General features: G+C 42.6%; 2 protein-coding genes across 3 annotated transcripts in view; both read right to left on the minus strand.

Moving 5' to 3' along the window:
- LOC121575502 (DDB1- and CUL4-associated factor 12) overlaps positions 1 to 19,177 on the minus strand; it is a 35,021-nt gene extending 15,844 nt beyond the window's left edge. For both annotated transcript variants that reach the window (XM_041888625.2, XM_041888624.2), the window contains exons 1-4: positions 18,795 to 19,177; positions 6,082 to 6,372; positions 5,636 to 5,902; positions 2,827 to 2,887 (exon numbers count right to left, since the gene is read on the minus strand). In XM_041888625.2, coding sequence (XP_041744559.1) covers positions 2,827 to 2,887; positions 5,636 to 5,902; positions 6,082 to 6,372; positions 18,795 to 18,854 — 679 coding nt within the window. In that variant the 5' untranslated portion in view covers positions 18,855 to 19,177. The remainder of the gene's footprint in view (positions 1 to 2,826; positions 2,888 to 5,635; positions 5,903 to 6,081; positions 6,373 to 18,794) is intronic.
- Positions 15,251 to 16,411, minus strand: LOC121575503 (E3 SUMO-protein ligase ZBED1-like). The gene is made up of 2 exons (XM_041888626.1): positions 16,115 to 16,411; positions 15,251 to 15,606 (listed from the first exon to the last, which is right to left on the minus strand). Exons 1-2 carry the CDS (start codon positions 16,209 to 16,211, stop codon positions 15,251 to 15,253), a joined length of 453 nt encoding a protein of 150 aa, XP_041744560.1. The 5' UTR covers positions 16,212 to 16,411.
- Positions 19,178 to 27,893: the final 8,716 nt, after the last annotated feature.

The following is a 27,893-nucleotide window of genomic DNA, read 5'->3' on the forward strand; positions in this document are numbered from 1 at the left end:
TGGCCATTTTCATCCGCGGAGTTGATGACACATTGACCGTCACCGAGGAGTTCGTGGAGTTGGTGCCGATGACAGATACAACGACAGCAGCTGATATTTTTACCGCACTCGTCGGGCGCGCTGGACAGGGTCGGAGTGGACTGGTCCCGCGCTGTCAGCCTGGCTACAGATGGTGCGCCCTCAATGATCGGGAAAAAAGCAGGCGTTGTGACAAAGTTCAGAGAGAAAGTGCAATCTGCAAATGGAGGACGTGATTTTTTGACTTTTCACTGTATTTTGCACCAGGAGGCTTTGTGTTGCAAGTCATTAAAGATGGATAACGTCATGAAGGTGGTCATCCAAACTGTTAATTTCATCCGATCCAGAAGCCTGAATCACAGTCAGTTTGACAGCCTTCTCAGAGAGAAAGACCACATCTATGGCCTGCCATACCACACTGAGGTAAGATGGTTAAGCCGAGGTGCTGTGCTGAGGCGTTTCTTTGATTTACGAGAAGAAATTGAACAGTTCATGGAAGAAAAGGGCAAACCAGTGTTAGAATTTCATTCCGCAGAATGGATGCAGGACCTTGCATTTATGGTGGATGTTACAGAGCACCTGAATAACTTGAACAAACAGCTGCAAGGGCGCAACAAAGTTGTCACGCAGTATTATGACAGCATACGTTCTTTCAAGTTGAAGCTGTCATTGTGGGAGACGCAACTTGCCGGTGGTGATGCAGCTCACTTCCCCTGTCTGAAAAATGTGTGCGCGACCCAACATGTGGCAGACATGAAGCGGTTCAAAGATAAAATAACGGGACTGTTACGGGAGTTTGAGCAACGCTTTCAGATTTATGTTTATATGTTTTTATGTTGATGTGCTATTGTTTTTAATTGATTTTATTTTTATTTGTATATTTAACCTATTCTTGACTCTGTGGTTCTTGCACTTGTTTGGGGAACAGGATTTCATTATTTTTATCTACATTTCTGCCTGAGAAATGACACCCTGATATAGTTCTGTGATCTGTGAAACAGTTCTGTTAATCACTGAGGTATTGTGTGTTTGTGTGTTCTTTTTCTTTAGAATTTTCAAATAAACTTGACGTGTTTTATGATTAATAGTGATGTTGTGCTTGTACTATTTTGGACACACTGTCCTCAGGCTCCAGCTTTATGTTGTATGTTGATCGTATTAAAACAAAGAAAACAATCTGAAGTTGTTGTTTTTAAGTTATATATATACCATGATTTTTCCGGTCCGGCCCACTTGGGAATAGATTTTCCTCCATGTGGCCCCTGAGCTAAAATGAGTTTGACACCCCTGGTCTATGCACTTATTGAGGAACCCGTGACTGACGTGGTAAACTCCTCAACGCTATCAGATGAATCCCGAAACATATCCCAGTCTGTACTAGCAAAACAGTCTTTTAGCCTTGAGTCTGCTTCATCGGACCACTTCCGTATTGAGCAAGTCACTGGTACTTTCTTTCTGAGCCTTTGTTTGTAAACAGGACAATAGAGTCACGGTCTGATTTTCCAAATGGAGGGTGAGGACTTTATGCGTTTCTGTGGTTAGAATACAAGTGGTATAGCTTTAGCGCCCCTAGTGGTGCAGGAGGCATGTTGGTGGAAGTGAGGTAGAACGGTTTTAAGTCTCTCCACGTTAAATTCTCCACCCACCAGAAAAGCTGCCTCTGGGTGCGTGGTTTGTTTGTTTATGGCCCCATACAGTTTGTTGAGTGAAAGTGGTGTTGGCTTATGGAGGGATGTAGACAGCCATGATAATTATGGATGAGAACTCTCTTGGTAGATAAAAAGGTCTGCAGTTTACCATGAAGTATTCAATATCAGTTGAGTAAAAGCTTGAGAGTTCCTTCACACTGGAAGCAGTGCACCAGTTGTTGTTTATGAAGAGGCACAGCCCCCCTTGGACTTGCCTGAGGCCAATCGTACCGATGCATGGAGAAACCACTGAGTTTTATGTTCATAGATTGAGCCAGCCAAGTTTCTGCAAGGCATATAATATTGCAGTCCCTATGATAGGAGACTCTCGAAAGAAGCTCATCCATCTTATTCTTGAGTGACAGGACATTTGCCAATAAAATGGAGGGGAGTGCCGGTCGATCTTCTCTACGTCTCAGTCTCAGGACTGCCCATCTACGTCTGTAGCGTTTTGGTAGCCCATGAAACAAAGGAATAGCGTCCGGTGTGAACAAGGGAACAGCTGAGTCTGAGTTGAAGGCAGATTTGAAGTCGAAATCGAGGATAGCTACTGTCGATCCTATGTCCAAAAGCACTTGGGCGGTCATATGTGATAATAGTATGAACTTCCTGTACAAAAAAAGTGTTTAAAAAGTCACTAAATAGTAGTCGGGTTGAAAATTGTAAGATGTCGGACTTCTCAGTAAGCGCAATTTTTGCAATTTAAAGGCCCAGTGTAGTCAAAAAAGTCATTTTCCTGTGTTTCATATACATTTCCACACTGAGGTTGGAATAAAAGTGTGAAAATTATGATAACGCCCTTTTAGTTTAAGAGCTGTTTTTCAGCCTGTTTTAGTGGGATGGAGTTTTGGCCTTCCATGGTGACATCACCATGCAGTAAATTAGTTAATAGACCAATAAGAAAATAGAATTCCAAACCTCTCTGGCAACAGCAGCTAATTTTCAGTTTCAGTTTCCCCCTCCCTACTCAGACCACTCCCAGACAGAAATTGCCCTTTGCTAAAATGCTATTTGTTTATTTTTGACCATTTTAATTGAAAACAATCACAGTAAGGTACTTAATTGTTACCCAGAAATTATTTGATTGAGAAAAACAGCTCATTGGACCTTTAAGACTTACCAGACACCGCCATGCTGTCGCTGATCCATGCAATGGAGAAGATCCAGTCATTATGGCCATCCTGAAAAATAGAGAACCCTCCCATGAGATACAATGAAAAACGTTATTTTATTTTTTATTCCAGGTATTGTATGATAGTTTTTTCCTCACTGGCCCCGACAGGCCAGTTGGCCAAAAATCTACTGGAACTAACAGAATTTCTACTGGCAAGGCATGGGGTGGTTTATAAATAAATCAGGGTCATGCAGGGCCTAGGTTGACATGCTTGTTTCATTCAGGCTACAAAAGGTTATTATGGTATATTAAAAAGCTGTGTAATACAATTTAGCAATGTAAGACATTACTCTATTCTTTAAATTATGTTTGTATTAATTGCATTAACTTTTGTTTCTAAAGTATGTCATTTTAAGAATTTTTTTTTTTTTTTTAAATCTCAAAATAGGACATTTCCCCTTTTAAGACAAGTGCTTTTCAAAAGAGATATCCATCTGGCTAAAGTACAGGTTTTTTTCTGGTTCAAAAAGGGGCTTAGGTGGAGGGTGTGGCAATGAGCACGGTTGGCACGCCACATTTTGGAGAACATTTTAGAGGCCCCCCATCATGGCGGTGTAGAGAAACATTTTAAAGCTAATTTTCTGCAATTCTACACAAATTTGCCTTGCAGCTGAGAGAAAATGTAGCAAATTTCCTGCGAGTCTACATATTCTTCCATGGAGCTGAGAGAAAATGTTGCAGTTTTAAAACCAGTTTCTGGTAATTGTATGCATTTTGCCTTGGCTAACGATGTGTTATTTTGCTCAAACATAAAATGTATACTGCTAAATTGATTGTTTTTGGAATTTTCAATTCTCCCTGACTGTCTAGCTTTTATTTTGGTGATTGTTAGTTCTCAAAGACTATATTATTTAAAAACATAGGTCGAACCCGAGCAGCGGTCTAAGGCACTGCATTGCAGTGCTAGAGGCGTCACTAGAGAACCAAGTTCAATCCCGGGCTGTATCACAACCGGCCGTGAGCGGGAGCCCCATAGGGTGGCGCACAATTGGCCCAGCGTCGTCCGGGTTAGTGGAGGGTTTGGCCGGGGGGGCCTTAATTAGCTCATTGCCCTCTAGTGACTCCTTGTGGTGGGCCGGGCACCTACAGGCTGACCTCGGTCATCAGTTGAACGGTGTTTCCTCCAACACATTGGTGCGGCTGGCTTCCGGGTTAAGCGGGCGGGTGTTAAGAAGCGCGGTTTAGCGGGTCATGTTTCGGTGGACGAATGACTCGACCTTTGCCTCCCAAGCCTGTTGGGGAGTTGCAGTGAAGAGACACGATCGGAATCGGGGAGAAAAAGAGGGCAAAAAAATACATTAAAACATACAGGTCCATTATCTTTTCTCCATGCTTTATATCTGGTTTAGGTCATTTAAGTATACACAAAGCTTTTGTCCATCCAGAAAATGAATAAATAAAATAAATAAAACATACAAAAATTGTTTGGGGTCACTTAGAAATGTCCTTATTTTCGAAAGAAAATAAAAAAAATTATCCATTAAAATAACATCAAATTGATCAGAAATACAGTGTAGACATTGTTAATGTTGTAAATGGCTACTGTAGCTGTAAACGGCTGATTTTTTATGAAATATCTACATAGGCGTACAGAGGCCCATAATCAGCAACCATCAGTGCTGTGTTCCAATGGCACGTTGTGTTTCTAATCCAAGTTTATCATTTTAAAAGGCTAATTGATCATTAGAAAACCCTTTTGCAATTATGTTAAAACAGCTGAAAACTGTTGTGCTGATTAAAAAAGCAATACAACTGGCCTTCTTGAGACTAGTTGAGTATCTGGAGCATCAGCAATTGTGGGTTTGATTACAGGCTCAAAATGGCCAGAAACAAATAACTTACTTCTGAAACTTGTCAGTCTATTCTTGTTCTGAGAAAGTGAAGAGGCGACTCCGGGATGCTGACCTTCTAGGCAGAGTTGCAAAGAAAAAGCCATATCTCAGACTGCCCATCTTAATCTTTTCTTTTTATTGGCCAGTCTGAGATATGGCTTTTTCTTTGCCACTCTGCCTAGAAGGTCAGCATTCCTGAGTTGCCTCTTCACTGTTGACGTTGAGACTGGTGTTTTGCGGGTACTATTTAATGAAACTGCCAGTTGAGGACCTGTGAGGCGTCTGTTTCTCAAACTAAACACTAATGTATTTGTCCTCTTGCTCAGTTGTGCACCGGGGCCTCCCACTCCTCTATCTATTCTGGTAAGAGCCAGTTTGCCCTGTTCTGTGAAGGGAGTAGTACACAGCGTTGTACGAGATCTTTAGTTTCTTGGCAATTCAGGTGTCTTTTTGTAGCTTCTTTTTGCAGACTATCAACAGTAGCCACTAGCCAGCCTATTGATAGCATGTTCACAATTGAAGGCTTCTTTTTGTAAATCACTTTCCCTAAAATAAATAAGCTCAGCGAGTGGATTGATGAGCGCTTCTTTTCACTCTGGACAGCTTGCGTGTGCCGTGTGAATGCGTCAACTCATGTAATGCTCAAGAAGTTGGCTCGCGAGGAGTGTGGTTGAATGAACGGCCAATCATATTGCTCAAATACAAATTGCATTACTTTTCCGCGTGTAGTCTTCAATGGTTTTCATTGGCAGACTGCGACAGAGCAGGTAAATGTTGAACTGGAACGCCAAAATGCGCTGAGAAATTACTGACAAGATCCACTGCCCCAACACATTTTTACTGGCTCCGAGCCAGCGGGCCATCGTTAATGTCAGACCCTGTATGACCAGACTTGCTTTTAGACTGTCTCAGCCACCACTCACGTCTCCCACGCAGACGGGGTCCAGGGTGGGCAGCCAGTAGACAGCCAGGCTGTTGGGGTTGTCTCCGCCGGTGGCCAGCAGAGTGCCGGAGGGGTTGAGCTCGATGGCGTGGATCCCACAGCCTTGCTGGTCCAGCCCGGAGCCACTTCCGAGGAAGGGGGCCCCTATTGTCCCCCCAATCCCCCCGGATCCCCCTCCTTGGCCCTGCCGGTCCTTCAGCATGGGAATGCGGGTAATCTGCCCTGTCAGAACATCTGCCACAAATAGCTGGGGAGAGGAGGAAAGAAACCTCTCGTTAGAGAAAGAACAAGGTATGGAATCATGCAGGGGTCCCTTTCTGATTCATAATAGGATAGTTAAAGGTTTTCCGGTTCCCAGGACATTTTTCTTTATTTCCATTTTGAAAGAAGTAAAGCAGAGTAAAGTAAAAGAGGGCAGTCTCTCACCGTATTGCACTTGGTTCCACACACCACCTGGCGGTGGTTGAGCCACTGCGAGGCGAACACCTTGTTGAGGCAGCCCAGGGAGAACTCCTGCTCCTTCAGGATGCCCGGGAGGCGGCCGGCAGCAAAGCCCCGCAGGCTACGCTGGAGCCGCCACTCATGCTGCTGCTGAGGCCGGATCTCGCGGCCCCGGAGCGCGCACACCACCGAGCGCAGACTACGCCACCACTGCTGGGCGTGCCGGGACGAGGAAGACACGCGTGTCCGCTTGTACGCCGACTGGCACCAGCCCAACTGACAGAGGAAAGAGAGAAAAAGAGAAAGGTTAACAAGGCTTAAATGAGACGAACAGCACCAAGTAAATCAAGTAAAGCAGCTAGGTTTCCATCCAATTGGCGACAGATATTTATGCAAATATTCAAAAATCTGCATAAGGAAAATATGCACATTTTCCCACCAGTGGTATGTTTCCCCAAATGGACTTGTTGCGGATAAAAATCAGTGCGAACTCTACCGAACTGTTTCGGCTGGGAAGCTTGCGGACGCCTTAAGATTAACTATTTTTGGAACGGAGGAGACTGATTAGTTGCATTCCTTCCGAGAATATAAACACTCACATCTTTCATAGCAAGCTAGCGAGGGCCAGCGAGAGAGGGGAGGGGCACAGTATAGGTAGGTCGGCCACCAGGCAGACAGAGTCAGAACTGTGCACTAGGCCTATCTATCGGCAATCAAAAACATCAAACATTTATTGTGATGTCTCGCAACTTCAGTAAAGCAGGGCCTATCATCAATGAATAGGCTAGGATATTGAGATGAGCGAGACGCAACACTTATCTGCGCATGGGTTTAATTCAAGCCGTTCACAGCGTGGTAACTTGGGTAACAAAACAGCAGAGAAGTTGTTGAAATTGACCCACTACGCAGTTTTCTTTCTGAATCTACTTTTAAAATACACTGCTCAAAAAAATAAAGGGAACACTTAAACAACACAATGTAACTCCAAGTCAATCACACTTCTGTGAAATCAAACTGTCCACTTAGGAAGCAACACTGATTGACAATACATTTCACATGCTGTTGTGCAAATGGAATAGACAACAGGTGGAAATTATAGGCAATTAGCAAGACACCCCCAATAAAGGACTGGTTTTGCAGGTGGTGACCACAGACCACTTCTCAGTTCCTATGCTTCCTGGCTGATGTTTTGGTCACTTTTGAATGCTGGCGGTGCTTTCACTCTAGTGGTAGCATGAGACGGAGTCTACAACCCATACAAGTGGCTCAGGTAGTGCAGCTCATCCAGGATGGCACATCAATGCGAGCTGTGGCAAGAAGGTTTGCTGTGTCTGTCAGCGTAGTGTCCAGAACATGGAGGCGCTACCAGGAGAAAAGGCCAGTACATCAGGAGACGTGGAGGAGGCCGTAGGAGGGCAACAACCCAGCAGCAGGACTGCTACCTCCGCCTTTGTGCAAGGAGGAGCAGGAGGAGCACTGCCAGAGCCCTGCAAAATGACCTCCAGCAGGCCACAAATGTGCACGTGTCTGCTCAAACGGTCAGAAACAGACTCCATGAAGGTGGTATGAGGGCCCGACGTCCACAGGTGGGGGTTGTGCTTACAGCCCAACACCGTGCAGGACGTTTGGCATTTGCCAGAGAACACCAAGATTGGCAAATTCGCCACTGGCGCCCTGTGCTCTTCACAGATGAAAGCAGGTTCACACTGAGCACGTGACAGACGTGACAGAGTCTGGAGACGCCGTGGAGAACGTTCTGCTGCCTGCAACATCCTCCAACATGACCGGTTTGGCGGTGGGTCAGTCATGGTGTGGGGTGGCATTTATTTGGGGGGCCGCACAGCCCTCCATGTGCTCGCCAGAGGTAGCCTGACTGCCATTAGGTACCGAGATGAGATCCTCAGACCCCTTGTGAGACCATATGCTGGTGCGGTTGGCCCTGGGTTCCTCCTAATGCTAGACCTCATGTGGCTGGAGTGTCAGCAGTTCCTGAAAGAGGAAGGCATTGATGCTATGGACTGGCCCGCCCGTTCCCCAGACCTGAATCCAATTGAGCACATCTGGGACATCATGTCTTGCTCCATCCACCAACGCCACGTTGCACCACAGACTGTCCAGGAGTTGGCGGATGCTTTAGTCCAGGTCTGGGAGGAGATCCCTCAGGAGACCATCCGCCACCTCATCAGGAGTATGCCCAGGCGTTGTAGGGAGGTCATACAGGTACGTGGAAGCCACACACACTACTGAGCCTCATTTTGACTTGTTTTAAGGACATTACATCAAAGTTGGATCAGCCTGTAGTGTGGTTTTCCACTTTAATTTTGAGGGTGACTCCAAATCCAGACCTCCATGGGTTGATACATTTGATTTCCATTGATAATTTTTGTGTGATTTTGTTGTCAGCACATTCAACTATGTAAAGAAAAAAGTATTTAATAAGATTATTTCATTCATTCAGATCTAGGATGTATAATTTCTTTGAGCAGTGTGTGTGTATATATATATATATATATATATATATATATATATATATATATATATATATATATACACACACACACACACACACACACACACACACACAGACAGTCAAACTTTTGGACACACCTACTCAGTCAAGGGTTTTTCATAATTTTTACTATTATTTACATTGTAGAATAATAGTGAAGACATCAAAACTATGAAATAACACATTTGGAATCATGTAGTAACCAAAAAAAAAGTGTTAAACAAATCAAAATATATTTGAGATTCTTCAAATAGCCACCCTTTGCCTTGATGACAGCTTTGCGCACTCTTGGCATTCTCTCAACCAGCTTCATGAGGTAGTCACCTGGAATACATTTCAATTAACAGGTGTGCCTTGTTAAAAGTTAAATTCCACAAATCCTTTCCTTTTTAATGCATTTGAGCCAATCAGTTGTATTGTGACATGGTGGTGGTGGGGGGTATACAGAAGATAGCCCTATTTGGTAAAACACCAAGTCCATATTATGGCAAGAACAGCTCAAATAAGCAAAGAGAAATGACAGTAGATCATTACTTTAAGACATGAAGTCAATATGGAACATTTCAAGAACTTTGAAAGTTTCTTCAAGTGCAGTCGCAGAAACCCTCAAGCGCTATGATGAAACTGGCTCTCATGAGGACCGCTACAGGAATGGAAGACCCAGAGTTACCTCTGCTGCAGAGGATAAGTTAATTAGAGTTACCAGCCTCAGAAATTGCAGCCAAAATAAATGCTTCGCAGAGTTCATGTAACAGACACATCTCAACATCATATTATAACATCAACTGTTCAGAGGAGACTGCGTGAATCAGGCCTTCATGGGCCAATTGCTGCAAAGAAACTACTACTAAAGAACACTAATAAGAAGAAGAGACTTGCTTGGGCCAAGATACACAAGCAATGGACATTAGATCGGTGTAAATCTGTCCTTTGGTCTGATGAGTCTAAATTTGAGATGTTTTATTCCAACCGCTGTGTCTTTGTAAGACGCAGAGTATGTGAACGGATGATCTCCGCATGTGTGGTTCCCACCATGAAGCAGGTGTGATGGTGCTTCGCTGGTGACACTGTCAGTGATTTATTTAGAATTCAAGGCACACTTAACCAGCATGGCTATCACAGCATTCTGCAGCGATACGCTATCCCATCTGGTTTGCACTTAGTGGGCCTATCACTAAGTGGACAATGACCCAAAACACACCTCCAGGCTGTGTAAGGGCTATTTGACCAAGAAGGAGAGTGATGCAGCAGATGACCTGGCCTCCACAATCACCACACCTCAACCCAATTGAGATGGTTTGGGATGAGTTGGACCGCAGAGTGAAGGAAAAGCAGCCAACAAGTGCTCAGCATATGTGGTAACTCCTTCAAGACAGTTGGGAAAGCATTCCAGGTGACTACCTCATGAAGCTGGTTGAGAGAATGCCAAGAGTGTGCAAAGCTGTCATCAAGGCAAAGGGTGGCTATTTGAAGAACCTCAAATATAAAATATATTTTGATTTGTTTAACACTTTTTTGGTTACTACATGATTCCATAAGTGTTATTTCATAGTTTTGATGTCTTCACTATTATTCTACAATGTAGAAAATAGTAAAAAAAAATTATAAACAAAAACCCTTGAATGAGTAGGTGTGTCCAAACTTTTGACTGGTACTGTATATAAAACAATTCGGATATGGATTTTAAGGATCCCAATTACGTTTAAATGTTTTAACGTTCACACCCCTACTGGGAACTCTGAAATAAACAAGCTCAGACTGGGAAAAATCGGAATTATAAGTCGGAAACTCAGCATGATCCTTGAGGTCCGACTTCTCAGACCTGAAGATCACTGACGTTACGATTTTTCCCAGTCTGAGCTAGTTTTCTTCAGCGTTCGAAGATGTCTTGAACACACCAATAGGCCCTAGCTCAGCTGTCAGAAGATGATCAGGGAAGTGGAAGGAATTAGGCTACAGCCTAGGTTAGGTTTCTTTTTAATATAAGAAATCAACTTAATGCGGTACATTTGCCCTCTCCGCTTTCTCACGTTTGAAAAAAAAAAAAAAAACGGAACCCTTTCCTCGGCCCAGTCTTAATCCCTCCTTTCCTCCTTACAATCTTGACCCCCTCCATCCCGCTGCACTCTCTTCCTTCCATGCACAGTGCACTCATCCCCTTGAGGACTATGGTCATCACTCCCAGCTCACTGACCCAGATACAAGGAGCCAACTATGTCAGGATTTAAGCGCACACACACCTTCAGAGACACTTTATAAAAGGCAGGATCCATACACACAGGCACGCCAAACAGATGAACACGCAACGATATTGGTTTTTAAAAAGCCATTAAATAAAATTGCTGCCAGCCAAATTGTCCAGGAGAAGAAAATAAAAATCCATTGCAAAATAATGCTTCTTATTAATTTCTGGAAATACCAGTTGATGTGCTCCAACTTCAAAGGCAAATATATTTAATATGCTAATAAATCCTCAAGCTGCCTGGAAATTAGTGTCGGTGTGTGTGTTTCTATTTTGACTCACGCAAAAGACGCAAAGTCCTCATAAGGGACTTCAGCTAAGTGTACCCTGACTGGGCAAAATTGGCGAAGATTGTTTTGATTATCCCCGTTTCCAGTGTGCCCGCTGAGAGGGGATTCTTTCTCCAAAACAGAGTAAAGAAGGCCTCAAGATTGTGCCTTCTTGAGGACAAAATAACGAGGCTGATACGCATCGCAAGCGGCTCCAAGGAGTTTTGACTTCCCAACAGTAGCAGCGCACTTTGAAAAAGCCAAGGTCCGCCGCAAACGCAAGTAAATTAGAGGCTAATTATTGTGTTCGTCAGGCTTGGTCCTAGCAATTCTGATGCCGCCCTAGGCAATCTCAACATATGCCGCCCCTGTGTCATGTATACAATAAACATTTATTCACATCATCAAGTAGAACTGTAAAAAGTGTGCGATATCATCTGAGCTTCGGAAAAAAGTGCTTTCATGAATGCATGGCCTCGTCTCAAATGAACCAGCCTTAATACATTTTGTTTATTTATATATATCGAATTTGATTGTCCAATATCAGTTTGATAATTTATTTATTTTATGGATGCCTAAAGTGACCTCTTTCCACTGCAGTGGTGCTGAATCGCAGCGGGAATGGGGTGTGGGGAGGCCTGCCCTGGTGTTCGTAGACAGACATGTTTTGTTATTTATTAGGCCTAATTAAAATGTTCATGCCTAGGCTAAATAAAAAATAGAGCGGCCTAGGTTGTTTTTTGCAGACAGCTGTGTTTAAAAAAAAAAATTTAATCATACAAATAGCCTATAGGACAGGTTGTTCGCAAATTTTATTATACAAATAGTTGTGTTTCATTACTGTGTAGGCAACTTGTTCTTCTAGGTTAAATGTTTCTTTTTTTAAATGATATTAATTTATAATTAATAACCCGGGATAAAGGCGCAACTTTTCAATACAACCTGTCATGTTGGTAGAATATCATTCTACTTTATTTTATTACAACTTTTAAGGCTAATTTCTATTCTGTTAAAATGAATTAAAATAATCTAAATGTGATTTTGAGCACCGTGAGTGGACGCCCTAATGCGTTATGCACCCAATGCATATTTGTATTTATTATGGATCCCCATTGCAGCAGCTACTCTTCCTGGGGTCCAGCAAAATTAAGGCAGTTATACATTTAAAAAAACATTACAATACATTCATAACAGATTTCACAGCACACTAAGTGTGTGCCCTCAGGCCCCTACCACACATCTACAACACAAAATCCATGTGTACGTGTGTGTATAGAGTGTATGTTATCATGTGTGTGTATGCATGTGTCTATGTTTGTGTTGCTTTACAGTCCCCGCTATTCCATAAGGTGTATTTTTATCTGTTTTTTAAAATCTGATTCTACTGCTTGCATCAGTTACCTGATGTGGAATAGAGTTCCATGTAGTCATGGCTCTACGTAGTACTGTGCGCCTCCCATAGTCTGTTCTGGACTTGGGGACTGTAAAGATGGGTGTCTGAGCTGTGTGCCAGTCGTTCAAACAGACAGCTCGGTGCTTTCAACTTCTCAACACCTCTCACAATCAGGCAGTTAAGAAGTCAATCTCTCCTCCACTTTGAGCCAGGAGAGATTGACATGCATATTAATGTTTGCTCTCTGTGTACATCCAAGGGCCAGCCGTGCTTCCCTGTTTTGAGCCAATTGCAATTTTCCTAAGTCCCTCTTTGTGGCACCTGACCACACGACTGAACAGTAGTCCAGGTGCGATAAAACTAGAGCCTGTTGGACCTGCCTTGTTGATAGTACTGTTAAGGTAGAGCAGCGCTTTATTATGGACAGACTTCTCCCCATCTTAGCTACTGTTGTATCAATATGTTTTGACCATGACAGTTTACAATCCAGGGTTACTCCAAGCAGTTTAGTCACCTCATCTCCACATTATTTATTACAAGATTTAATTGAGGTTTGGAGTTTAGTGAATGATTTGTTTCAAATACAATGCTTTTAGTTTTATAAATATTTAGGACAATGCCACGGTGCACAAAGTGAGGTCCATACAGAAATGTATGAAAAATGTAAAAGTATGAAAAATGAAAAATGTATGCACTCACTAACTGTAAGTCGCTCTGGATAAGAGCGTCTGCTAAATTACTAAAATGTAAATGATGTCGAGATCGGTGCGTTAGAACTGGCCTGCACAGAGCCCTTACCTCAACCCCACAAACACCTTTGGGATGAATTGGAAAGCCGACTGCGAGCCAAGCCTAATCGCCTAACATCAGTACCCGACCTCACTAATGCTCGTGACTGAATGGAAGCAAGTCCCGCAAGCCTTCCCATAAGATTTGAGGCTGTTACAGCAGCAAAGTGGGGACCAACTCCATATTAATGCCCATGATTTTGGAATGAGATGTTCGACGAGCAGGTGTCCACATGCTTTTGGTCATGTGGCGGCAGGTAGCTTAGTGGTTAAGAGCGTTGTGCCAGTAACCGAAAGGTCGCTGGTTCTAATCCCCAGAGCCGACTAGGTGAAGAATCTGTCGATGTGCCCTTGAGCAAGGCACTTAACCCTAATTGCTCATGTAAGTCGCTCTGGATAAGAGCGTCTGCTAAATGACTAAAATGTAAAATGTATGTAGTTTATATTAAACCAGAGAAAAAACGTGAAATTTTATTTGGGACTTAATGAGTGGCTTTAAAGGGCGAATTGGCTCTGGAAGCCAAAACAGCCAAATACTCCATCTAAACGTGAATCGATTCTTAATTGTGGTACGGTTCTAGAAACATAATCAACTTTCATATGACAAAATAATTTCACAAATGCAAAATACACACTTACGGTACATTGTTTTAACACAGTTGCAGCCAACAGTATCTTTCAATGACAACACGTTTGTTGCCTCTGTCTTCCGTTTACACACAGGTGTTCGGAGACGCAGATAGCTAATTAGCACAAGTAGTCCACTGTCTTCCGTAAACAAGAGCCGTAGCATGGAAATATGGCTGTGTGGTAGGGGTGGGTGATATGAACAAAAATTCATATCACAATATTTTCCACTGTCCAGACGATAATGATATAATATCACGATATACTGTAAAAAAAAAATTTAATAGGTTTTAACATTTTATGAGCCCTTCAAAGTTAATAAATTACTAAATATTGCTTTTAACCTTTTAGAAACAGAAAGGGGGCATTGCACATTTTTTTTATTAGCATTTGTTTTAGTTCTGTGGTAAACCTGTGCAAACATGAAACAAAGGTATGTGAGTTAAATAAATATGCAGTAACATTTTATAAAAAAATATCTAAAGTACTCAGGATGTAAACTTTTTCCTGCCAAATATAAGAAGTGCAGTCTTTTTTCATATAACGCCGGTCATTATGAATTCAAGTTGTAAACCTTTTCAAATGAACTTCAAGCATTAACCAGACAGTCTGTATTTTTCTCAGTTAAGCATGTAACAATTCACTGCCTCCCTCTTCACAAGTTCCGTGCCAGGAACACCAGCCTATTGACAGTTTCTGGCTTCAGTTGTCCTGTGGCATGTGACCACATTGCCCCCAGTGCTAAATGCTCTCTCAGAGGGCGAACTTGTGGCAGGGATGCATAAGTATTTATTTGTCAGACAACTCAATTGTGGGAAGTTGGATGCGTGAACTCGCCACCACTCCAAAGGATCAGCCTGTCTGCTGCCATCATCAGAGTGTAGCTGTCCAGCTCTTGCTCAATGACCTGTCTCTGGGTTCTTAAGGCAGGTGCACTACTGGTTTTCTTAAAGAAGCTCCCAAGATTCTTCTTGGACTTCTTTGCTGATTGTGGAGCAGTGGCAACTTCTTTATCTCTCTCACTCTGGTCCTCTTCAAAAGAGAAGTCTCCCACGGCTGTGTTTCCTACCAGGAGGGCTTCTGTCTCGGAGGCAGCTCTCACCTTCACCTCCACCAGCTTCTCATTGGTCATGTAGGTGGTCTTGAACCTTGGCTCCAGAAAGGTAGCCATGGTGAGCATCTCATCTGTTTCAGGGTCGGTGTATTTGTCATTCAGGTAATTGAGGACCCTCATCTTAATCTCTCCGGTCAGTTTGGCTTCGCCCTCATTTGATTTCAGAACCTCCGTCTTGAACAAATGTAGGACCGACTTCAGATAGGACACACTCACGTATGTCTCTCCTGACAGGGCATCTGTGAAATCCTGGAGGGGCTTAAGTGCTGCCGTGATAGATTCAAAGACCTCAATGTCTTGCCAGGAGGGTGCAAGGTGCTGTGTTTTTTGCCTGCTGCCAGGACTTGTGTGATGGCCTTTTCCTGCTCCAGGACTCTTTCCATCATCTGCAGTCGAGATCCCCACCTTGTCAGGGATTCCGTGATGAGCTCGTGGAGGGGCAGGCTCAGTTTATCCTGTGCACTCGTCAGGGCCTTCTGCTTCTTCCAACTATAGGAAAATGTGCTGACCACTTTCTTGCACACTCCTGTGGCCCGGGAAACCCGAGGTTCGTTTTGGACACTCCTCTCTGCAAAATAAAAAAGGTGAAAAAGAATTACATATGAATCACAATTATTCAATAGAAATAACATCGCATCGGCTGTAATTACAATAATTAACAGCATGGACACGGGACATGATTACAAATTTAATCCATCTATAGATTTACAAACAACTTGTGAATAAGAGAGCTATGTTGCTTTAGAAATCGGGATCATTTATTGAGTAGGCTATTTATTATTGAAAGCGAGAGGATAGATTCATATATTTAAACAATTGGCTAATGTATCAATTATAAATAAAAGCAATGTAATCCATGTAATGTTTGGATATTGCACACATTTACAAATATTCTAGATTTGCATAGCTGTACATATATCCGGCTTAATGTCTAAGAAGGATCAGGCAGTGTAGTCAGCTCTAACTTTAAACAGAGGAGATAAGGAATACAATAGTTATTCTGCATTTTACGTTGTTGTTTTTAAGTGAGGTTATTTTTCTACCTAGCTCTGTGTGTTTTGGACGTTGAAACTTACCAATAGCAATGTGTAGCCTGTGTCCGAAACATCCTGGTCTTCTCCATTTGTTCAGCTCCAATGCTTTGACCATGTTCGATCCGCTGTCGGTAGTCATACATACTTGACGCGACTCTTTCAAGCCCCAGGATGAAAGTGCCTCCCTCAGCCCAGCTGCAATTATTTATCCGGCGTGATCGTCTGGGAAATAAGAAGTCTGAAGGCATTTGCTTTGCAGCTTCCAGTTGTCATCAATGTAATGAATCGTGAGGCTAATGTATGGCTCTGTGTTTCGGCTTGACCATAAGTCGGCAGTGGTAGAGAAGAATGCAGCGTTACGGATTTCGTTGGCAACTCTGTCCCGACATTCTGTGTAGAGTTCTGGCAGACATGTTTTGCTGAAGTATTTACGGCTCGGAATCTCGTATCTTGGGTCTAGAGTTTGAATCAACTTTCTGAAACCGTCTTTCTCCACAGTTTGAATTGGTTCCATGTCTTTCGCTATATGATACGTAATTGCACTCGTTATCTCATTCCACTTCTTGCTCTTCTTGTCATAGGGAGTACCACTAACGAATGATGCCTTGAGTGACAGCTGAGTTCGGGTCTGGCTTGATGATGTCTTGGGACTTGCTCCGCTGCTCCGGGGGTTTGTTGCATTCTGGTAGATTCTTCATATTTACGCACATGCAGGGTTTTCAGGTGGTGAAAAAGATTGCTGGTGTTTCCACCTTTGGTTAGCACAATGCGTCGACAACTTACACAGTACTGTTTGTTGGTCGAGGTCGGATATCTTAAAGCCAAACCAGTTCCAAACGACAGCAGAGGCCCCCTTTTTTCTAACCAATTCTTCGTCGTCCTGCAAATCAACCTCAATAACGTTATTTTCCTTGTCTTCAGTCATCCTCAATGCTTGATTTTCGGACACTTTTGCTAATGAAAGTAGTTTACCTCACTAAATGTTCACTTACTCTGCAGTTGCACATGCTTGTTTGTTGACTTTGATTGGCAGGCAGATTGCGTGTAACGTCCATGCTTCAAGTTTTTGTATTTGCTAAAAAAGGCTGTTTCTAGTAAAATAAACAATTTGAACTAACCCACTACAATGTATCACTCGACAGAAACTTTGAACGAAACAAAAACGCCTTATTTCATACATTAATTTATTATGATATGCACGATATGGCAAAATCCATATCATGGTACAACGTCATACCGGTATACCGCCCACCCCTACTGTGTGGGAACCTTAGCCCTATAAAAGGTGTATCAATTTAACCTTTTGTTTTTGACAATTATTTCTTGCCGATATGAAAGATAAGCTCCTTGTGATTCCAAAACCGCACCACAAGTGATGCATGTTAATGTTCAGACCGAGCACCGCGGCTCTTAAAGCTGCAATTTGTAACTTTTTTGGCGACCCGAACAAATTCACATAGAAATTAGTTATAGATCTGTCATTCTCATTGAAAGCAAGTCTAAGAAGCGGTAGATACGTTCTATGTGCGCTAATTATATGCTTACCGTTCTTAAGTTTAGATTTTGCATCTTTAACTTTCAGTTTTGTACACCCGCTTCAAACAGCTGGAAATACAATATTATTGGTTATGTTAAAGATGGTACAATGATTCCCTACACTATACATGCTTGTTTTGTCACAAACTGAAATTATAATTTTTGCAACCAGGATAGAGGGGGGCGCGCCTTTCTGCATAGTGCAGCTTTAACAAACCCCCCCTACAAAAGATACCTTCCTCGAATGACTTGTGTAATGTAATGGAACAGAGTCATGATCAAGGGCTAGAAAATACCCTCCCTCTGGCTAGAAACTTGTTGCAGGTTTTAAAAATCACTGTTTTTATTACTTTTAATCCTACCCTGTGGTGTCACAGAGAAGCAATTTTTAGGACATTTCTTCTTATCTTTTAAATCACATATCATGGAAACGCGCCGTTTTCATGACACTGGTAGTGAAGTTTATGAATATGACGTTGGAAAGTGGCGGAATTGCCCTTTAACGTTACCTACCTAATAACAATAATACCTAACCTCAACCTAGTCAAGTCGAATAGGATATAGCTAACCTAACTAGCTACAATAATTCCTATTATTTGACACTTATGAAATAGCATGCCATTCTCAGAATGACCCTGGTATACATCTCTATTGAATGACATGCAATCATATTTTTCACCGTCCCCTACAACCCAATAGTTAATGCAGTGCATACTTGTCTAGTGTGGTAGGCCTAACGTTAGGCCTAACCATTAACACACGTCACAAGTCTAGCTAAATGTGTTGTTAAAAACAGTTGTTAACAAGTTAGGGAAACGGTACATGTCATAAAAAACAAGAAAGAGGGACAGTCAAACAAAATCATGAATGAGAACACGAACTAACGTCAGCTAACTAACTAGCCAGTGTGCTAGCTAGCTGTGACATTATTGGCTAACAAGCTAATTTAGCAACACAGATTGCGGTCCGGTAGCTAGCTAGTTGTCTAGGAAGCTACAGTTAACGTTAGTTGATCACATTTTCAAAAACAAATGTGTTTTTTAGCTGCGTGGCATTAGCTATCAAGCTAGCTAACTTCCAATCTGTTAGTTAGTAGCTAGCTAGATAGCTCAACCATTCAACGCAAAATGGTAACGTTACTAGGCTAACCAAGGTTTGCCTGAAACACCAGACTGTTTCCGCCTACCTGTTGTTGGTCCTTGGATTCCCCTGCCTTTCTTTTCCTGCTAACTGTTTTTCTCGCCATAATCTGACACACACAAGCCCCTCACCCACATGGAGGGCAATAATGACGCTGGGTACTGGGTCATATAATGGCGATTAGCTATTTTGTTGTCTGGCTCTGACTGTAGCCGCATGCGGCGGGGAAGGAAGGACGATCACATAGGTGAGGTTGACTAGCTAACGTTAGTTTCCACTCCGGCCTCCGAAACTCAAACTATAGCTACGCGCGTAGCTAACCTAGTAAAATTTGCTTCCGCGGAGGCTAAATATAAGGCTCCCCTCCATCTCTATTTTTATATTTTCTCCATCCTTCTTTTTTTACAAATCGCGTCACCAACGGCAACAACATTCTGCCGCGCGCAGCCGCAGTAAAATTAAACAGCAACAAAAACGTCAAACTCGTGCGCGTTCACGAACCATTTGTAATTGACGTCATACTTACGATTCAAAGCAGGTTTGAGGAGTTAGCCAGTAACTTTCGTCAACTCTGAGTTCGACTCAACTCAGGATACCCGCTCATACGAAAGTGGCTAACCTTTTAGCCAGATACATTTCTATGGCAACGAATCCTTCAGAACTAACCTGCTCCGGGGTAGGCTAAAGCCTGTCGCATGCTTCCCAGTCGAAACAGTTTGCGCATATATTATGAGAACATTTTTGTTCATTTAGGTATTGGGCAGTTATTTTCTCCAGCTGTTCGAGCACACTTTTTTTTTGTTGGGGGCAAATCGAAGTCTACGCCCCTTCGTCTGGGATTGGTCAACAGTACTACGATTTGTAGGAGTGGGAACTATGGATGGGATTATTCAATTAAGTGTTTGTCATTCAACGAGAGATGACTAGTTTATATGCATATTTTTTTACTTGAGAAATACTGCACCAAACATCTTAGTTAGATGTAAAATTGCGAGTCTAAGACCTCGGCAAAAACGTCTAAATTAATGGCAGATTTCTTGATTTATCTTGGATTAATTCAGACTATTTTGAGGAAGTGTATACTGTGTGTGTTGCTACTGTGTCTCAAGAGAGATAAACAGTAACATACTCAGCTGTCACCTTTGTCTTGAGACGTCTTGAGGGATGCAATTGAGACGTCTCAAGATACTTTTCTTCTCAAGACATGCCTCAAGACACATTTGGAAGACATGTCTTGAGACACAGCCTTTGTCTCAAGACACTCAATGCCATGTCTTGAGACATTTGATGTGTGTCTTCAAGACATCTCAAGACACTAATGTAAAATAGTGCTATGTCTTGAGACATTTTATGTTTAGAATTTCAGAATGTTGAACATTTCAAATTCATGGAACATTCTGACAGTTGATGCAAGACAAAAAAAATGGCAGCCTGGAAGATTTACCTTTTTTTTTCTTCAATTTGAGGTAAGCAAGCAAAGCATTTTAATTAGTGATGTACAGTGCATTCGGAAAGTATTCAGACCCCTTGACTTACAGCCTTATTCTAAAATTGATAACATAAAATAAAATCCTCATCAATCTACACACAATACCCCATAATGACAAAGCGAAAATAGGTTTTTAGAAATGTTTGCAAATTTATTAAAAATAAAAAACAGAAATACCTTATTTACATAAGTATTCAGACCCTTTGCTATGAGACTCGAAATTGAGCTCAGGTGCATCCTGTTTCCATTGATCATCCTTGAGATGTTTCTACAACTTGAGTCCACCTGCGGTAAATTAAATGTATTGTGGAGGCAAAAGAAAAGCACACCTGTTTAGGCGAAGTGCTGGCTAACGGAGTAGAACACTTGAAAAAGAAAAGGAGAGCCACACACTCTAGGAACTCTGATGCAATAATTTAATAACCTAATAACCAACGTTTCGACAGACAAGCTGTCTTCATCAGGGTATAATGACAAACACTGTGGGTCACCAGTTTATATCGTTTCAAAGGACACACACAGGTGTCTAATCATGGCCGGGTGAGGCTTGATATCATAGGTTCATTTACAGATATAAATATAACATATAAAAAACTAATGGATAGTATACGATCATAGATACAATTAGGTTACATAGGCCTACAAACATTTACAATGAATAGCAAAATCACATGAATCACAAGAATGGCTTCAGATCAAAGTCTACGTTGAGACCGAAGGGACATCCTGTTTCCATTGATCATCCTTGTGATGTTTCTACAACTTGATTTGAGTCCACCCGTGGTAAATTCAATTTATTGGGCATGATTTGAAAAGGTACCTTGGAGAAGGGCCTTGGTCAGGGAGGTGACCTAATGGCCACTCTGACAGAACTCCAGAGTTCCTCTGTGGAGATGGGAGAACCTTTCAGAAGGACAACCATCTCTGCAGCACTCCACCAATCAGGCCTTTATGGTAGAGTGGCCAGACGGAAGCCACTCCTCAGTAAAAGGCACGACAGCCCACTTGGAGTTTGCCAAAAGGCACCTAAAGGAGTCGGACCATGAGAAACAAGATTCTCTGGTCTGATGAAACAAAGATTGAACTCTTTGGCCTGAATGCCAAGCGTCACATTACATTTTACATTTTAGTCATTTAGCAGACGCTTTTATCCAGAGCGACTTACAGGAGCAATTAGGGTTAAGTGCCTTGCTTAAGGGCACATCGACAGATTTTTCACCTGGTCGGCTCAGGGATTAGAACCAGCAACCTTTCGGTTACTGGCACAACGCTCTTACCCACTAAGCTACCTGCCGCCCCTCACATCTGGAGGAAACCTGGCAGCATCCCTACAGTGAAGCATGGTGGTGGCAGCATCATGCTGTGGGGATGTTTTTCAGCGGCAGAGACTGGGAGACTAGTCAGGATCAAGGGAAAGATGAACGGAGCAAAGTACAGAGAGATCCTTGATGAAAACCTGCTCCAGAGAGCTCAGGACCTCAGACTGGGGCAAAGGTTCACCTTCCAACAGGACAACGACCCTAAGCACACAGCCAAGACAGCGTAGGAGTGGCTTCGGGACAAGTCTCTGAATGTCCTTGAGTGGCCCAGCCAGAGCCCGGACTTGAACCCGATCGAACATCTCTGGAGAGACCTGAAAATAGCTGTGCAGCAACGCTCCCCATCCAACCTGACAGAGCTTAAGAGGATCTGCAGAGAAGAATGGGAGAAACTCCCCAAATACAGGTGTGCCAAGCTTGTAGAGTCATACCCAAGAAGACTCGAGGTGGTAATCGCTGCCAAAGGTGCTTCAACAAAGTAAAGGGTCTGAATACTTATGTAAATGTGATATATATTTTTTTTAGCAAAAATGTCTAAAAACCTGTTTTTGCTTTGTCATTATGGGGTATTGTGTGTAGATTGATGCGGGAAAAAACCCATTTAATCCATTTTAGAATAAGGCTGTGACGTAACAAAATATGGAAAAAGTCAAGGGGTCTGAATACTTTCCGAATGCACTGTATGTTAGCCAAAACAATATTTTGTCAATATGAAGAAATATGTTAATGACATCTTGTTTTAGCACCACTAAATTTGATATCATATGCAGACAGTTAGCTAGCTAACAACTGTCATTAGCTAGCAAGTAGAGGCCTACAAGTAAAAAACCCCAGATGTAGTTAAATCTCTAAATGCATGTTGTTGTTACTCTGTTTGTTGCCCATGCAGTTCATGGGGGATCAGAAAGATGTTGTGATGTTGTGAAATGTCTCAACCTCGAAGATAGCTCAGCCATCACCACCCTTCATCTAAAGATGTCTCAAGAGCCTCCTTAGCCCTGGGCTAAGGAAGATTTTAGCCCGGGTCTAAGCGAGTGTTCACACTTGCATGATCTAAAGTGGGCTAGCACCAACCTTAGCCCAAGGCTAGCTGGCCCTGGTCCAGAGCAAGGTTAGCACCAACTTTTTGGGGTTAGCCTCAAAAACAGTGCTAAAATAGCCAGTGTAAAACAGGGTCAAGAACAACTCCTAGAATGCTCACTGTCCAATCACAAAAGCAGCACTTTCACTTTATTTACATATGCTGGTGATGCCTGTAAAGCCCAAATCAGAAAGATTGTCAAAGTTGTCAATTTGAGTAGAAGAGTAGTGTCAATTCACATACACTGCGTAGCGTACCCTATGCCAACTTAATTCAGGGGTGTCAGTTGGGTATGGCAGGGTATGGCAGTCTCCATACCAATAGCTCATGACCAAAAATGTAAAGTAGGCAACAACAAAAAAGTAGAATAAAATCATTCCAATGCCGATTAAAATGCAACGGCTGTTTAGTGTACTGGGTGCTGGCCTTACTGTTGTCTAGCTTTAGGACCGTGCGGAGCATCGCTCAGAGAGCAGCTGCCAGCCTTAGCCCTTTTGTCTCACTTTCACACTTGGTCCCTTTCAGACAATTTTTGTGAACGCAGTGCAGTTTGCTGAATTGTTTGTGCAGTGTGAACACTCCAAAGGAACTCAGACCCCTCAAAGCGAACCAAACTGAGACCATCTCGAGAGGTTGTCTGAGTTCAGTTCGCTTGAATTCCGCGTTCCAGTTCCCTTTTTTAGGACAATGTGAACGCAAAGCTCCCCAGGTTCGCTTGTCATTATTCCCGCACCACACACACTAGACTACTGCAACACTGTTTACCCTGCCATAAACCCTCACATTGGTGACACAAAAAAGATGATTATGTGCAGGTTCGCGGAAAGAAATGTGTGCTATTTTTGGATATTGATTAAAGATTGTCAAGGATGCACAGAAATTCCAAAATGTGGAGTTTTTAGTTCAGATTATTTGTTTGCAATATGTGATCTATAGGGTAAGAGAGCTTCATAAGCTGTTTGTTGATTGTGGGGTTTGAATAGTGTGAGAAGACAACATACACTACATTACCAAAAGTATGTGGACACCTGCTTGTCGAACATCTCATTCCAAAATCATGGGCATTAATATGGAGTTGGTCCCCACTTTGCTGCTGTAACAGCCTCGAATCTTATGGGAAGGCTTTCCACTAGATGTTGGAACATTGCTGCGGGGACTTGCTTCCATTCAGCCACAAGAGCATTAGTGAGGTCAGGCACTGATATTGGGCGATTAGGCCTAGCTCGCAGTCGGCGTTCCAATTCATTCCAAAGGTGTTCGATGGGGTTGAGGTCAGGGCTCTGTGCAGGCCAGTCAAGTTCTTCCACACCGATCTCGACAAACCATTTCTGTATGGACCTCGCTTTGTGCACAGGGCATTGTCATGCTGAAACAGGAAAGGGCCTTCCCCAAACTGTTGCCACAAATATGGAAGCACAGAATCGTCTAGAATGTCATTGTATGCTGTAGTGTTAAGATTTCCCTTCACTGGAACTAAGGTGCCTAGCCCGAACCATGAAAAACAGCCCCAGACCATTATTCCTCTTCCACCAAACTTTACAGTTGGCACTATTCATTGGGGCAGGTAGCACTCTCCTGGCATCCGCCAAACCCAGATTAGTCCGTCGGACTGCCAGATGGTGAAGCGTGATTCATCACTCCAGAGAACGCGTTTCCACTGCTCCAGAGTCCAATGGTGGCGAGCTTTACTTTCAAAGTTCTTGACATTTTCCGTATTGACTGACCTTCATGTCTTAAAGTAACGATGGACTGTAATTTCTCTTTGCTTATTTGTGCTGTTCTTGCCATAATATGGACTTGGTCTTTTACCAAATAGGGCTATCTTCTGTATACCCCCCCTACCTTGTCACAACACAACTGATTGGCTCAAAAGCATTAAGAAGGTAATAAATTCCACAAATTAACTTTTAAGAAGGCACACCTGTTAATTGAAATGCATTCCAGGTGACTACCTCATGAAGCTGGTTGAGAGAATGCCAAGAGTGTGCAAAGCTGTTTTAAGAATCTCAAATATAAAATATATTGTAAACGCTTTTTTGGTTACTACATGATTCCATATGTGTTATTTCATAGTTTTGATGTCTTCACTATTATTCTACAATGTATATTTGACAACTTTTAATCCAGTACATTCCTGAATAAAATAATGTACTTTCTACTCCATACATTTTCCCTGACACCCAAAAGTACTCGTTACATTTTGAATGCTTAACAGGACAGGAAAATTGTCCAATTCACGCACTTAAAAGAGAAAATCCCTGTACATCCCTACTGCATCTGATCTGGCGGACTCACTAAACACAAATGCTTTGTTTGTAAATTATGTCTGAGTGTTGGAGTGTGCCCCTGGCTATCCGTTTGCTTAATATAAGGAATTGTATTTTTACTTTTGATACTTAAGTATATTTTAGCAATTACATTTACTTTTGATACTGAAGTATATTTAAAACCAAATACTTTTAGACTTTTACTCAAGTAGTATTTTACTGGGTGACTTTCACTTTTACTTGAGTCATTTTCTATTAAGGTATCTTTACTTTTATTTAAATATGACAATTCGGTACTTTTTCCACCACTGCAAATGGTTCCCACAAACTGTTAGGGCCTACATAAAGCTGTCCCAACAGCAGAGCTTTCTTTTCAGCACCATGGAGTGAATCCTTACCACCGCTACACCTGGCTAGCAGCGGAGACTTGTTTGGCAGCTAAACAGTTAATTCAGCCTCATTTACTGCCTTTTTAAGAAACATAGCTGATATGGCTGACTTGCTTAAACAAATGTGGTTTCTACTGACAATTGAGATGTACAAACTATGGCATAAGGAAATTATGAGCGGATAAGAGGCCAATGTATTCAACCTTTTCTGGCCGATGGTGTTGCGTGTGAATGTTTATCCTTTTAAGCTTGGAAAAGAGACCCTTAAACCCAGACTTGGACCACACACCCTCTCCACCGAATAGCAGGCAGGGGAAGCAAAATAGTGATTGCTTTGCAACACTTGCAGTTAGCCACTGATTCCTTCCAAACCACTCATTTGTTGAATTTGCGATTTCCAACTTGTTGTGTAATGTTTTTGTCCAATGGCCGATGAGCACTGATACGTTTTATCTATAATTCATCTTCATATGACAAGGATTGAAAAGGATTTGCCAGTAGATTGTCGACGTGATTCATGATGATGACTGCTTGTCTAGCTTGCCAGCTAAGATTTTGAAAGTATGATGTTGATATAATCAGTCCAATCAAAGCTACCGGTAGATATAACGTGATTTGACGTAATTTTATCTGTGGCCATTGACATTGAGCCTTCTTGGATGGGCACTTCTAATGTAAATCTATGGCAGCACCATACGTAAAAATGTATGCGCACATGACTGTATGTCGCTTTGGATAAAAGCGTCTGCTAAATGGCATATTATAAGGGGGCTTGAACTTTCTAGCTCTCCCTGTAGATTTTGCAGTGAGGTAATGTCCAACACTGAGCCAATCACGGCGCAACTAGATAAGATTACCAACCCCTACGCTCTGTATTTTCCGCTGGCTGCCCCTCCACCACAGAAAGCACTGAGCTAGGCTGAAACACCTGCATTTTGGAGCTGCCTTACTCAAGAAAGAAAAAAAGAGACCATGATTGTATGCGGCTTTATTAACTCAACATTTTGTAATATATATATTTTTTTACATTGTTTGCAAACTGATATGTGACGCATAATGCCAAAATAACATGCAAAACAGGCAACAAAAAAGGTGGGGCTAGCTAGGTGGGGCACAAAACATGAATGACAGGTCGCCACTGCGGCCTTGTGACTTGATAGCGAATATTATGCATCTATTTCATGTTGCACCGTATGTGCCGTTCCACAAGTAAATTACAATTTATGATGAGGTTGAGATTGTCCACAGACCTTTAAAACTAATATTAAGGTGATAATTAATGTCTGGGGTCGTTTATTTTTGCTCTTCTCCAAAAACCATTTGAGTTTTTAAAGTGTAGAAATGAGCTTCAACATATACATATACACAACATAAATATCACCCACCCCACTTTGCCATACCCTAGGTTTAGCAGAACTGACGCCACTGACTTACTTGTCCCATTTTAGTGAGCATTTCTCCTTTGCAAAGATAATCCATCCACCTGACAGGTGTGGCATATCAAGAAACTGATTAAACAGCATGATCATTACAGGTGCACCTTGTGCTGGGGACAATAAAAGGCCACCCAAATGTGCAGTTTTGTCACACAACACAATGCCATGGATGTCTCAAGTTTTGAGGAAGCGTGCAATTGGCATGCTGACTGCAGGACTGTCCACCAAAGCTGTTGCCAGAGAATGTAATGTTAATTTCTCTACCATAAGCTGCCTCCTAGGTTGTTTTAGAGAATTTGGCAGTACATCCAACCAGCCTCACAACCGCAGACCACGTGTAACCACGGCAGCACAAGAACTCCACATCCGGCTTCTTCACCTGCGGGATCGTCTGAGTCCAGCCACCTGGACAGCTGATGAAACTGTGGGTTTGCACAACTGAAGAAATTCTGCCCAAACTGTCAGAAACCATCTCAGGTAAGCTCATCTGCATGCTCGTCGTCCTCACCAGGGTCTTGACTTGACTGCAGTTTGGCGTCGTAACCGACTTCAGTGGGCAAATGCTCACCTTCGATGGCCACTGGCACGCTGGAGAAGTGTGCTCTTCACAGATGAATGCCGGTTTCAACTGTACCGGGCAGATGGCAGACAGCGTGTATGGTGTCATGTGGGCGAGCGGTTTGCTTATGTCAACATTTTGAACAGAGTGCCCCATGGTGGTGGTGGGGTTATGGTATGGGCAGGCATAAGCTACGGACAACGAACACAATTGCATTTTATCGATGGCAATTTGAATGCACAGAGATACCGTGACAAGATCTTGAGGCCCATTGTCGTGCCATTCATCCGCCGCCATCACCTCATGTTTCAGCATGATAATACACGGCCCCATGTCGCAAGGATCTATACACAATTCCTGGAAGCTGAAAATGTCGAAGTTCTTTCATGGCCTGCATACTCACCAGACATGTCACCCATTGAGCATATTTGGGATGCTCTGGATCGACGTGTACGACAGTGTGTTCCAGTTCTCACCAATATCCAGCAACTTTGCACAGCCATTGAAGAGAAGTGGGACAACATTCCACAGGCCACAATCAACAGCCTGAACAACTCTATGCGAAGGAGATGTGTCGCGCTGCATGAGGCAAATGGTGGTCACTC

This window comes from Coregonus clupeaformis, chromosome 10 (assembly GCF_020615455.1).
Source record: "Coregonus clupeaformis isolate EN_2021a chromosome 10, ASM2061545v1, whole genome shotgun sequence".
Classification (NCBI taxonomy): domain Eukaryota; kingdom Metazoa; phylum Chordata; class Actinopteri; order Salmoniformes; family Salmonidae; genus Coregonus; species Coregonus clupeaformis.